This window comes from Petaurus breviceps, unplaced genomic scaffold (genome assembly GCF_028583685.1).
Source record: "Petaurus breviceps papuanus isolate PSGF00001 unplaced genomic scaffold, PetGlider_PUasm1.0 186, whole genome shotgun sequence".
NCBI classification, from domain to species: domain Eukaryota; kingdom Metazoa; phylum Chordata; class Mammalia; order Diprotodontia; family Petauridae; genus Petaurus; species Petaurus breviceps.
In genome coordinates this window covers 42,623,759-42,638,410 of record NW_027185798.1, presented here as the reverse complement: position 1 = coordinate 42,638,410, position 14,652 = coordinate 42,623,759, and the positions used below count along the sequence as shown (strand labels likewise).

Sequence of the window (14,652 nt, the reverse complement as noted above, 5' to 3'; positions counted from 1 at the left end):
AGAACAAATGGGAGGTGGGATAGGAGGGAGGGGAATATAGTCAGTCTTTTACAATATATCTACTATGTTAATGTTTTGCATTAGCTACACATGTGCAACCTATACTGAATTGCTTATCTTCCCAGTAAGGGTGGGTGACAAGGGAGGAAGGGAATGAATCTGGAATTCACAGTTTTAAAATCAAATGTTTAAAATATATATACTATTATTAATACTATTTTACATGTAATTAGGAAATAAGATAAACAGACACTGGGGCATAGAGATCCACCATGCCCTACTGGAAAAGTCGAAGGGGGTATGGGAGAAGATATGGGAGAGAGCAGATTGGAGGAGGGGATATCCTGTGGGACTGCTATTTTGGGGCGGTGGGTAGGGGGAAAATGGGGAGAAAATTTGTAACTCAAAATCTGGCAGAAATTAATGATGTAAATCAGAAGTTAATAAAGCATTTGAAAAATGAAAAAAAAAATTCTCAAGGAAAATTGCCCTGATGTTTTAGAACCAGAGGGCAAAATAGAGGTTGAAAGAATCCACCGATCACCTCCTAAAAAAGATCCCAAAAAGAAAACTCCTAGTAATATTATAGCCAGGTTCTGGAGTTCCCAGATCAAAGAGAAAATATCACAAGCAGCCAAGAAGAAACAATTTGAATATTGTGGAAACACAATCAGGATAACACAGGATCTGGAAGCTTCTACACTGAGAGATCGAAGAAGTTGAAATATGATATTCTGGAGGTCAAAGGAGCTGGGATTAAAACCAAGAATCACCTACCCAACAAAACTTAGTATCATGTTATAGGGGAAAATATGGTCATTCAATTAAATAGAAAACTTTCAAGCATTCTTGATGAAAAAACCAGAGTTGAATAGAAAATTTGACATTCAGATACAGAAGCAAGAGAAGCATGAGAAGGTAAACAGGGAAAAGAAATCATAAGGAACTTATCAAAGTTGAACTATTTATATTCCTACATGGAAAAACAATAATTGTAACTTATGAAACTTTTCTCAGTATGAGAATAGTTGAAGGGAATATAAATTATATATAAATATATGTCCATATAGGAAGATTTATAGGCATGTGAATACATATGTGAGTGTATGTATATATGTGTACAGGTATACATAGAGGGCACAGGACCAATTGAATAGGAAGGGATGATACTCAAAAGGTGAAATTGAGAGGTGAGAGAGGAACATAATGAGAGGAGATGGGGAGAGACAGAATGGGGTAAATTATCTCATATAGAAGAGGCAAGGGGAAATTGTTACAATGGAGGGGAAGAACAGGAGGGCAAAAGGGAATGGATCAACCTTACTCTCATTGAATTGGATTTAGGGAGGGAATGACAAATACACTAAATAGAGTATCTCACCCTACAGGAGAGTAGGGGGGAAGGGGATGATAGGGGGGATGATGGAAGGGAGGGCAGGCTGGGGGGGGGGAGTTGGAAGCACCCACTTTTGAAAAGGGACAGGATCAAAGTAGAGAATAGAACAAATGGGAGGTGGGATAAAAGGGAGGGAAATATAGTCAGTCTTTCACAATATATCCACTATGGAAATGGTTTACGTAGCTACACATGTACAACCTATACTGAATTGCTTATCTTCCCAGTAAGGATGGGTGACAAGGGAGGGGGGTAAAGAATCTGGAATTCAAAGTTTTAAAATCAAATGTTTAAAAAAATATATTATTTTTATTTTTTATCATGTACCTGGAAAATAAGATATACAGGCACTGGGGCAGAGAGATCCATCTTACTCTACTGGGAAGTTGGAGGGAGCATTGAGGGAGGATATAGGAGAGAGCAGATTGAGGGAAGGGATATACAGTGGGATCGCTGTTTTGGGGTGATGGATAAGGGAAAGACGGGGAGAAAATTTGTAACTCAAAATCTTGTGGAAATGAATGATGTAAACTAAAAATAAATATAAAATTTAATTTCAAAAACAAAACAAAAAAATAGGTCTTACAGCAAGAGACTGAAGAAGGGGACAGGGAAGGGACAACGGATACACCCAACAGAAGGGTGCAAAGTGGCCAGGCTGAAAGATGAGGAGAGTTGGGTCCAGGGAGTTCAGAGCTTCCAGAGCGTCCTGGGCATGACCTCTGGAGGTCAAAGTTTGAAGAGCAGAGCATCAGTCAGCAGGGTGGAACAACTGGGAGAAAGATAAAGATGCTTGCCCAGAGGGGCTTCAGTGCGAAAGAATTAAGGAATAAGTGAGCAGTTAAGAAGGGAAAGGTTGGTATCTTTCCTAGCTCTTGGCCCTTTGTCCTGCATACAATAGACAGTTATTAAATATTTGATTGATTACTCAATGTTAACTGCAGAACAGATTTGTATCTGGTACTCTGTAACAATATCAGTTGCTACACCTATATTTACAGTAAAGAATCAAAAATTTTTCTTCAGATAATGTTCCTGAGGCTAGACTTTACCATTGGTAATGATTGAATAATTATTGGGCAGTGGTAGAAACATAAGCTTCTTGACATGTATTATAGAGTGGTTTTGAAAATTGATCTCTTCTTGTTGTATACTATCAAGTATGTAAAAGTAACCCAGTAACAGATTAATATAAGCATATCTTCAAAATCTTAGAATTATGGAAACATGAAGAAAAGCGTTCCTAAATTGCAGACATAATTTATATTTTCATAACACAAGTTCTGCAAATCAATAAGCATTTCAAAGGGCTTATGAATATTACCCATTCACACAGGTGTGTGTATACATATATACATGTGTACATACTTATATACACACATCTTCACATATATGTGTACATATATATGTATACACACGTGTGTGTTGTAACATACACCATATTATAGATAAATACCCTTAGAAAAATGAAAATTAACTCACTTTCTTTGCTTTTGATTTATAGTCAGTATGGTAATCAAAACAAAGAGGAAAGAGGAGAAAAATTTTACAGCAGGAAACCTGTTCCTGTTGTTCTCATGAAACATATGCATTAATCAGAAACCACAGGAAAAAATATTCTCATGTTCAAGTTGTAGGTGACTGACCTCAGCACCACTTATATTGAAGTCAAAGATTCAAGAGTCATTAGTTGTTGTCTCAATGGCATACTCTTCAGTTTCACACCTCCATGCACAGGATTCTCATTTCTGTTGTTTTCCCTTTTGAACAGAACATCATGGTCCACCATCAGGAACAAACTCAGCCAGGCAGAGTCCAGCACTACAGCACAGACCCATGGGACAGACACAAGCTGGTCACACATCGGGAGACCGGTAAGACTGTTTTTTTCTCAAGTTGTCTTTTGTTTGCTGTATTTTTCTAGGAATGTGCAGAAAGCAGTTTGGAACCAAAAATCATTTGTGCACTAACCCCCATTCAGGTATATAAATATATTGGCAAATTCTGTGCTGTCTAAAATGTTGTCAGAGATCCATGCCTGACAAATAGATGCTGGCAGGAATTAATAAAGCAGCATCTGGCTTCACCACTATTGGACCTGACATCTTTGGCAGAAAGCTCTGTCTGAAATCTCAGAGCCAGCCCTGAATGATGCCATCATGCCTAACAGAAGTAGGGTTTACAAGCATCATTTGTTGGAAGAGTTAGCTCTGAAACCAGAATTAGGCTGATGGAAATTCAGCAACATCATTCATCCATACATTTTAGGAATACTTAATGGCAATTTTTTTACTCTATATTAGCCTTGGGGCCTTTGGTTTTATTAATAGAGTGCTGCTTTTACTGATATCAGTCATGTTGATGTACTTTGTTAAATACTTTTCTGATAATAAAAGTTTAGGGATATGTTATGGTTAATGCCCAAATTTTTATCCTGGACTTAGATCATAGCATTTAGGAATGTCAAGAAAATGGAGACAAGACATGCTTCCCTCTGAATAAAATAGATAAATCTGTCATCACTCCAGGTTTCTTTTTCTACTTCTCCATCCACCATACACACACAGAGATCTCTTCCCTTACTTAGGGTGTGCACTGTGCTATATTCTTTCTTTCTCTTGCAGAAGTGGTTTAGAAAGTGAAATCGGGAAAGATGTTTCCACGACTTACAGGCTGTCCTGGTCTGACCACAAGCATCTTGCCCAACCTGATACGGCTTTGATTTCGGTTGTGGGCAGTCGGCACAATCAGGTAACTAAAAGCCACCCCAGTGTCCTGTACCCCTGACTGATTGTTAGGGCTGTTAATTCTGTGACATTATTTTTAAGATAATTGTACCCCAAGCAACTCAGAGTAGGTGATTATAAATGCAGAGGATTAGAATGAACACATTCCTTCATGAGTTTTTATTGCTACTTTTTTATAGTTTTATACTTGGCACTGTAAAAGGATACAAAAGTTAAGGAACTAATTCATCTCCTAGAGTTCACCATCTAACTGAGGAAAAGTTAGCTATTGGTTAAAAGTGCTTATGAGACATAGGAGCATAACTACCCTTTCAGCAAAGGAACCTTCTCCCTCAGAGTTATATACTGTTTCAGGCTTTTCAAAATAGTGCCTTTTAGAAGAATGTCCCTACTCTTCCTGTTTATTTGTTTTTTTCCACAACATGGGTAATGTGGAAATGTATTTTGCATAATTTCATGTGTATGATGGATATCCTGTTTCTTGCCTTCTCAGTGGGTGAGAAGAGAATTTGAAACTGAAAATTAAAATTTATAAAAAATTTTAAAAGAGTATCCCACTGCACACCATAAATGACTGCTATAGGCAGTGAAATCTGATCATATTCAAATTAATTTGAATGATGTCATTACTTATTAGGTATTTGTTCATCTGAAATGAATTCTTTTCTATAGGAGAATTCCTTAAAAATGCATTTAACATTAAGAGGGCATAGAAACAAGTTTGTCTTATTTTTTCTTTCTGTATTGCCTTAGAACCTTGGTTGTTATCCAGTGGAACTAGAAAGAGGCCCGAGAGGCTTTGGATTCAGTCTACGTGGGGGAAAGGAGTATAACATGGGGTTATTCATTCTTCGACTTGCTGAGGATGGTCCTGCCATTAAAGATGGGAGAATTCATGTGAGTGGCTTCTATTTGCCATGTTCTACCTATGCCACCTTTTCAATTTTTTTTCCTTCTTGAACTTCTAACATCTGAGCATCTTGCTAGAGAATAAATTTTTTAAGAAAAGCCACTGATTGTGGGGAGTATGAAAATAATTTGTCATTTGATTTTTCTAATCCTCCTTGGATTATGATGGTCAAATTGTTTTTTGTTCTTTATAGTGAAATGTGCCAGTTACACTGTTTTAGAGTTACGTTATTATTGACTTTGGCCAATGAGAAAAGACTTTTTTTTTTTACTTATAGTTTAGAGTTTTGAGAGCAAAAGAATTAACAAAAAGACTTCCTGAGGGACAAATTATATTACCATGAATTGGAAGAGGCAGGACAAGTGGTTCCCAGGATCACTGCCAAAGGGAGAATTTTTCAGTTCTCCAAGAAGCAGCAAGATCTAGTTTTAAGGAACCAAGGTTTGTTTTATTTTTTGTCAAAGATAAAAACACAAGATATGTTAGTAAGAGAAAGTAATGGGATGATCATAGACTTAAACCTGAAGAAGACATCATCATCTAGTCCAACCAGCCATTTTTATAGGTGAGGAAATGGGACCAGATATGGGAATAGAATGGTCTCCATTACACAGATGAGAAAACTGAGATGAAGAGGTTAACAACTGGCCTGTGGCTATGGAACCAGGCAGTGCCTCCTTTTTCTTCTTACCAGAAGAGTTTCTTTTGTGTCCTCAGAATTTCACTCTTCAGAGCTCCTGGGTTTTCTTGCCTTGTAGATGTTAGTGCATGGGATCCTGCTAATCCCCTTTCTAAAACCCTGTCTATGCACTGCTTCATCACGTGGAGTCCATGTCTGACTGAGTCTGGGTAGTAAGTTCTCTCTCAGTGAATTCTGTAGTCTAAACTGGGGTGATAACCATTTCTCGGGGCAGCTGGATAGTGCAGTAGATAGAGTGCCAGTCCTGGAGCCAGGGAGACTCGCTTCCTGAGTTCAAACTTGTGACCCTGGGCAGGTCACTTAAGCCTGTTTGCCTCAGTTTCCTCATCTATAAAATGACCTGGAGAAGGAAATGGCAAATCACTGCAGCATCTTTGCCAAGAAAACCCCACAAGGCGTCCCAAAGAGTCGGACATGACTGAACAACAACTAACTAGCAACAACATTCTCTCTCAAGGGTCCCATCATGTTGGGGAGAATCAGGTCAATGTCCAGGGTCACATTTCCCTTGGTTGGTTCTTCTGCTTGTTGAAGGACAAAATTATCATTAAGGCAAGTCAAGAACTTATTAGCTTCTGCTTTTGACAAAAAGCAAATTTCAGCAGTTTTCCGAAAAATTCAGATTCCTGATCTCTACTGTATCTTATTTACATGCTTGCTTTGTGTGCTATTTACAGACTCCTCATCTTTTTTTCTGTCTACATGGGTATAGGGAAAGGGAATAAGCATTTATGTGTTATCTACTGTTTACCAAGCACTATAGATTTTATAAATATTTCATTTGATCTTCACTGCAACCCAAGAAAGTGATGCTGTTACTATCCTCATTTTACACTTGAGGAAACTGAGGCAGAGGGAGGTTAAATGACTTGCCCAGCACTCTATACGCTGTGCCACTTCCTCCCCCAGGTGGGTTGCCACTTTTGATTTTGCCTTTAGTTATCTTCACCCATAGGTTCTCCCTCAGGTTCTTAGAAATTCTCACTGAAGTAGATCTTATTACAATAAAATATCTTACCCCTGTCCCTTATTACCTCTGCTCTTCCTTTTGAGTAAGACATGCTCAACTTTTTTCTTATAAAGAAGTCATACCCTTATAGACTTATATTCTGATTATGGGTCCTAACCCATACTGAGACTTAGTGATACCTGTGATACTTAGTGATAACTTGTGTCTGTGCATCAGGGTCTCTGGGCCACCTGGCTTCTCACCCATGGTTGGTGGATTTGTATCTAGATATCTGAAGCCATGGCTTTTATTGCCGGCTCCTTTCTTGAATTTTGTCTTGGGTGCATTTCTGAGCTTTTCCACTACTGTTTCAGGATCCTTTTCTCATGCTGTTTGGATCTTTATACCCCTACCCCAGATGTCAAGGAAAAATCACTTAACATTTAGGGCCTCGGTTCATGTCTAGCATCTCCAAATAAAGAAGGAAGAAGAAGGTACCTAGTGTAAAACTTAGATCAGGCAAAGGAGAACTATTTATTTCACATGTAAGAAATGCTTTAAAAATCCACAAAGAATCTCAAATAGACATTTAATAAAAACAAAAAAACAAACTTATATAACATTGGCCCCACTAAGTCCATACCCAGCTACAGTGTGACCAATAGATGAAATTTGGTCTCAGCTACCACTGGGCTGGGGTCCCAAAGGTCACTCTTTGCTCTTCTAGGCCCTGATACCACACTAGCTACAAAGCTCAGACTCTGAAGCTCAGGTTGGAGTGTCCTCCTGACCTTTGAGAATTCTAAAGGTCTGAGACTCCAGTCCCTTCACCCAGAATAGAAAAGAACAGACATAGAGACTAAGGCCCATTCCACAGGGCCTCTGCATTATCTCAGAGGAGAGAAGGCCCCAAGGCCTTTCCCCTTACATCATTGCCTTTCACCATATACTGTGAGTGAAGGAATCCAAAGATCCACCAAGAGAAACATCCAAAGGAAAAATGGCCTAAGAGCCTAGGCCAAGGCTAACTCAGGCCCCCAGTTTTGGTTCTACAGACAATAAAAAAGAGCTTCTTCCTAACTATATGGTTAGCAGTCTTTTGAAGGTACTCCCATTACTGTTACATATTATCACTCCTCTTCCAGAAACAGCGTCTCTGCTTAGGCTAACACTAGGAAAGACATTCTGTACATGAACCAGAGAGGAATAGAATAAAAGCAGTATTAGCTAAAGAATCATCACTGTCTTTTCCTACCTTACTTATCTCATTCCTTGTTCAATCTGTTCTTTTTTCTCTTCATTCCCCATCATTTCCCTCATTCCTTGTCATAAAAAGTAACTAAATTTTACTTGTTATATTTACTGGTTAAAAACAACCACCACCTTTCTTCCATGTTCTTCAGTTTTATGTCTTTATCAGAAACACTAAAGTGCTTTTAATTTGCATATGGCTCTAGGTTTACTCTCTATCCCTCCTCCTGCACCTTCCCCCCTTCTTAAATGAAAAATGTATTTTGGGACAAAGCTTCATTAAGCTCCTAATGTTAAAAGATAAGGACACCTGGTGGTAAGTCTGTTTAATTACAAGCTTTGGTACTACTTATTTTTACAATAAAAAATGGGCCTTGGAAAGATTTTCCAGGAGTTTTGTTAGCATCTTAAGATTTATAAAACACTTTCCTCACAACAACCAACTCCATTTTATAGATATGGAAAGTGAGTTCAGATTAAGTGACTTAATTTCATCAAAAAATTATTAAGTATCTTCTATATGCAAGACTAATTCTACTAAAGGACATAACAAGTACACAGGTATGTAACTACCAGGTACTACATGACAGGGATGAGAAAAATATCAGACAGAGCCCTAGGAATATTGACAGAGAACTGTAATGAGGAATGTAGGAATAAATCAGAAAGCGTTTACAAAAGCAAAGATGACCCTTCATAGTTCAGAACTGGGAAGGGAGGAGGGGAAGGAAGGTAGAGACACTGAGGACATGCATGAGAGTGGGCGAGAAGTCCAGGGAATAAGGTAAATCGGCTAAAACTAATGCCTGGATACAGGGAGGAACAGAGGCGACCACCAGGGAAGTTCCTGGGGCAGGGACTCTTGGTTACCAAAGGGTCACATTGTCCAGGAATTAGTATCTCTCTGGGCCAGGTCTGAGATGGGTGAGAAACCTGTGAAGAACTCAAAGAAATGTGGAAGGACTTGTATAAGGTGAAGGGGCGAGGAAGACAAAACAAAAGGAGAATGAACACATGCTTAGTGACTACCGCTTTATAAATGAAGACGATTTTGAGTAGCAACAAACCTGAGATCATATACACTGGACAGCTCTGGTGCTGTCTTAGTAAACTTGAAGCATACTCTTCCTTTCCTTTAATTAGCAACACACTCCTGAAGGTGTAATGTTATCATACTATCAATTGGAATCACTTTTTTGTGCTCTTTTGCTTAACTATTTTCAAATTGTGCTTTGAGAATGGCTCAGTTGTTGTTTTGGTGGGATTTCTATGCTGTGCCAAAATAATTTAGCATTAGAAATTTTTGTTAAGTTGTTTTCAATTTATCCTAAGGCTTACAAATATGTATGATCAAACAGAACAAATTCTTACATTGGACATAACCATAATGTTCTTTTTCTTTAAAATTGTTCGGTAGGAGGTAGCTAGGTGGAACAGTGAAGAGAGTACCAGCCCTGGAGTCAGTCAGAAGGACCTGAGCTCAAATCTAGCCTCAGACACTTGACACACTTGACAAGGTCACACTAGCTGTGTGACTTTGGGCAAGTCACTTAACCTCAATTGCCCTACCTTCTGCACTCCAAAAAAGCAAAAAAAAAAATTGTTCAGTGATAGGGGGCAGGGGAATGGAGGGAAAATAAATATTTCTAATTGGAAAAATAATAATAATAAAATTAAATTTTGATCTCTTTGGGATATAGACCTAGAAGTGGTATTGCTGGGTCAAAGAGTAATACACAGTTTTATAGCCCTTTGGGCATAGTCCCAAATGGCTCTCCAGGATAGTTACATCAGTTCACAACTCCACCAACAATGTATTAGTGTTCCAGTTTTCCCACATCTTCTCCAACATTTATCATTTTCCTGTGCTGTTGTATTAGCCAATCTGATAGGTGTGATCTGGTCCCTCAGAGTTGTCTTAATTTGCATTTCTCTTATCAGTAATGATTTAGAGCATTTTTATATGGTTATAGATCACTTTAATGTCTTCATCTGAAAATTGCCTGTTCATATCCTTTGACCATTTAATGTAATCAAAATTATCCATTTTGAATTTCATAATGTTCTCCATCTCTTATTTGGTCATAAATTCTTTCATTCTCCATAGATCTGACAGGTAAACTATTCCTTGCTCTCCTAATTTGCTTATAATCTTACCCTTTATGTCTAAATCATGTACCCATTTTGACCTTATCTTAGTATATGCTGTAAAATGTTGGTCTATGCCTAGTTGCTGCCATACTATTTTCCAGTTTTCCCAACAGTTTTTGTTAAATAATGAGTTCTTATCCCCAGAAGCTGGAGTCTTTAGGTTTATCAAACAATAGGTTACTACCATCATTGACTACAGTGTCTTGTGTACCTAATCTATTCCATAAATCTACCAGTCTTTTTCTCAGTCAGTACCAAATAATTTTGATGATTGCTCCTTTATAACACAGTTTTAGATCTGGTATGGAAAGTCCACCTTCCCTTGCATTTCTTTTCATTATTTCCCTTGATATTATGGACCTTTTGTTCTTTCAGAGGAATTTTTTTATTATTCTATCTGTATAAAATAATTTTTGGTAGTTTGATTGGTAAGACACTGAATAAGTAAATTGGTTTAGATAGTATTGTCATTTTATCATATTAGCACAACCCACCCATGAGCAACTTATATTTTTCCAATTATTTAGATATAACTTTATTTGTGACAAGTGTTTTGTAATTGTGTTTATATTGTTCCTGGATTTGTCTTGGCAAGTAGACTTCCAAATATTTTATGTTGTCTACAGTTACTTTAAATGGAATTTCTCCTTCTGTCTCTTGCTGCTTGGCTTTGTTAGTAACATATAGAATTGCTGATGATTTATGTGGGTTTATTTTATATTCTGCAACCTTGCTAAAGTTGTTAATTATTTCATGTGGTTTTTTAGTTGATTCTTTTAGGATTCTCTGAAGTATATCATATCCTCTGCAAAGAGCTGAGACTGTTTTTCTTGACATCAACCCTCAACTTGCATCCTTGGAACTTCTTTCCTCTGGGGCCAAACAGAGCAGGCATGATTGATCTCCAGATGTCTGGGGCTGACAGCTCTTAACTGTCCTGGTTTCCTCCTTTTGTATACTTTCTAGCATATCCGTATCCATATCCATATCCATATCTGTATCCTTTTTAAATCACAATACCCAGAAATGAACCCAGTACTGGAAATCTCCCTTGTGGACACTGAATCATTTAGTCCAGCCTTGGAAACAATTCTTCTAAATGTAGTATCAACTAGTTAATGTCTCTCCATCTTCTCCACAAAAATAGTATGAGGTACTTTATAAAAAGCTTTGCTAAAATACAGCTAAACTATATTTATGAAGATTACCTTTATTAGTAATTCTATCAAAAAAAGAAATGAGGTTAGTCTGATGCAGTTTCACACTAGTTCTTTATATTCACCATGGCCCTTTTTAAATGCTCACCTAACCATTTCCTTAATAATCTGTTGTGGAATCTTCCCAGAAATCCAAGTCAAGCTCATGAATATGTAGTCTACAGAATATTCCCTTCTCTTTTTTGGAAAATCTCAAATCTTGTGATACCTTTCCCATTTACCGTCATTTTTCAGTATTACTGGAAGTGGCTCAGTAATGTCAGCAGTCAGTCTTGAAGCAGGGAAGATTTGGCTTCAGGTCCTGCCTCTGGTCCCTACCTAGGCAGTGAATAGATCTTGGGCTTGGGCTCAGGAAGACCTGATTTCATATTCTGCCTTAGATACTCACTAGCTTAAGCCTTGGTTTCCTCATGTATAAAATGAGGGACTTGTATTTGATGGCTTTCAAGGTTTCCTTCAGCTCTAAACCTATAATCCACTGACATCCTGGCTGTGTGACCTTTGGCAAGTCACAGCCTCTCAGTTCTCAAGGAGTCTGGTCACCAGAATGTTGCTTCAGGGTTTGGGGGTTTGGGGATTTTTTTTTCGGCAACTCATAAAGACTGTCTGCTATGGAGTAGAGTAGTTACAGTTTGCATTTTTACAAGGAACACTCATATTAACAAGATCACACATTCTTGAAGCAGAAATATCTATATATTATGTGGTTTTCTTATAAGCTTAGCAAGGCATTGTTCTCGTCTTTGCACAGTGATAACAACAGTAGAGAATCACTGGAACAGGTCTGTGGGAAACCATAACACAGACAATGCCAAAGTACATCTTCCTCATGAATCCATCCAAAGACTGACCTTCATAAAGTCCTGCAGCATTAAATAATAATTGTTTAGAGACTAAATCTGGAAGGGACCTTAAAGGTCATATAGTTTAACCCCCTCATTTTATAGATGAGTATAAACTGGGACCCAGAGAAGTAGCAGAGGGATTTGCCCAGGTGAGACAACAAACAGTAAGGAATGGAACCAGGACTCAGACCTAGATCCTCAGAGTCCAAATTGAGAACACTTTCTGTTATATTACACTCCCTTGGGTGACATTTTCTAGGGCAGGGGGCATTCTGGCAGTTGTTGAAAAACACAGAAATAAAATTCAGGAATCTTTCTATCTAGACAGTTTCCTACATGATTATATACTTTCTCTACTTCTTTAAAAAAAAAAAAATTCCAGGGGCTGCTAGGTGGCGCAGTTAGTAGAGTACCGGTCCTGGAGTCAGGAGGACCTGAGTTCAAATTCGACCTCAGACACTTAACCCAAAAACTAGCTGTGTGACCTTGGGCAAGTCCAGTTGCCCTCCAAAAAGCAAAAAAAAAAAAAGTTTAAAAAAAACCAGCCCAGTTAAACTAGAACTTTAAATTACTCTGAAGTCATTTGTGGAACAGTAAGTAAAACTGGATGTTCTTCATCAGCAGCCAAGGATAAATTGGTCATCAGGGAACGGGACCAGTGGAGTTCACTAACCAAGGATGAATGGCCCCATGGGCTTTAAAGAGAAGACCCACAATTTAACCTCACTTAGATGACTGTTTCCTGTCTAGGTTGGTGACCAGATTGTCGAAATCAATGGGGAACCTACACAAGGTATTACCCATACTCGAGCAATTGAGCTGATCCAGGCTGGAGGAAATAAAGTTCTTCTTCTTCTGAGGCCAGGGACTGGCTTGATCCCTGACCATGGTAAGTATGGAAGGTGACTCAAGGGGTGGTTGAAGGGAACAGGCAGGGGGCAGCTGGTCATCAGAAGGAGGCAGGTGAGTGACTAATACAAGGTTAGGTCAGGACTTAAGACAACAGAGTCCTAATGCTTATTCCATGGGGAATTTGTTGATAGTTTTGTAGCATAAATGATAGTACTTTTATTGGGGCATGGTATTGTAATAGGAATTTTGCTTTAGAGAAAAAAATAGCTACTTATGTGAAGAAACAAACACAGAAAAAAAATAAACCAACTTCACGTATATCCTGACAATGAAGGAAACTGCTTAAAATGCCATAGCAGTTCACACTTCCCTAGCACTTTGCAGTCTACAAAGTGCTTTCCTCATAGCACACCCATAAGGTGGGCAGCAGAAATATTAATATTTCATTTCTGTGAATGGAAGAACTTGGCCTCCAGGAGGTTCCATGAATTGGCTACTGCCTCTTAATGTGTACTAAAAGATGCATCTGAAACTTCCTTATGAGAAATACTGCTTCAGGGCGGCTAGGTGGTGCAGTGAGTAAAGCGCTGGCCCCGGCCCCAGAGTCAGGAGGACCAGAGTTCGGTTCCAACCTCAGACACTTAACACACACAAAAAAAAACTAGCCTTGTAACCTTGGGCAAGTTACTTAACCCCAACTGCCCCCCCCAAAAAAAAAGCAAAAAAAAATTATTGCTTCAGTCTCCATCCTCAACATTACAACTGCCTCTCTTCTTTGGATAAAGTATAGACCATGAGCAAATGTCATTGATTTCTTTCCAATGAGATATTTGTCACTTGAGTCTTTCCTGAGTACAGTAATAAAGGCTCTGATACAACTTACTGTAATCAAGTAGCTGGAGACAAAGAGATGGTGGACCCAGAACTGTGTCTACCATCCTGCCCTGGTTGTTTTTATTTTATTTTCCAAATTATTTGAAAATAGTTCCAAGTTGATGGTGCTCAAAACCAAATTGAGGACAGTGCCACATTGCCTGATGCTTTGGGTGCAGGGAAGGAAGTGTAGATGTGGCTTTTGCAGTCTCCTTCCAGTCCTGTGATTCTCTTTCATGTTCTCAAAAATCACAATCCTGGTGACATCTTTGCTGACTGCTCTGTGTTTTTGTACATAGTCCTAGGCTTTTTCTCTTCCTCCTTCAGGTTTGGCTCCTTCCGGTCTGTGCTCCTACGTGAAACCTGAGCAACATTAAGGCTTTCAGGGCTTTTCTTGGTCTTTCCTTAAAAAGACTTGGTAAATTTGCATGTCTTTTGATTCATTTCTCTCTTTATTTTTTCTTTTTAATTAAATACAATAAATCTATTCCTCCCCTCTCCTCCATGTTTCAGTTTCCTTTTGACATTAAATTTGACAGCTTGTTGCAGGGGTTATTATTCACAAGTTCCTACCATCTGATCCCAAAGGCTCTATCTAACTGGTTACCAGCTTGCAAATGAATTATACACTCCTCCTACACTCTAGCAAACAATTTGACAATGACTGAAGGCTGAATATTCATTGACAGCAACTGAAAGTTAAATTCCTTACACACTAGACCTTATCATTAAAGCAAGCATATTTACCATATTTAAATACT

At 38.4% G+C, this 14,652-nt stretch overlaps 1 protein-coding gene across 2 annotated transcripts in view; it reads left to right on the top strand.

The window, feature by feature from the left end:
- The window catches only part of MAGI3 (membrane associated guanylate kinase, WW and PDZ domain containing 3), a 235,183-nt gene that overhangs the window by 217,103 nt on the left and 3,428 nt on the right, over positions 1-14,652 (top strand). Inside the window, exons 17-21 of one of the 2 annotated variants that reach the window (XM_069090328.1) lie at positions 3,168-3,270; positions 4,021-4,147; positions 4,897-5,040; positions 12,917-13,055; positions 14,219-14,309. In XM_069090328.1, coding sequence (XP_068946429.1) covers positions 3,168-3,270; positions 4,021-4,147; positions 4,897-5,040; positions 12,917-13,055; positions 14,219-14,268 — 563 coding nt within the window. In that variant the 3' untranslated portion in view covers positions 14,269-14,309. The remainder of the gene's footprint in view (positions 1-3,167; positions 3,271-4,020; positions 4,148-4,896; positions 5,041-12,916; positions 13,056-14,218; positions 14,310-14,652) is intronic. The other variant, XM_069090327.1, reaches the window with a different exon arrangement.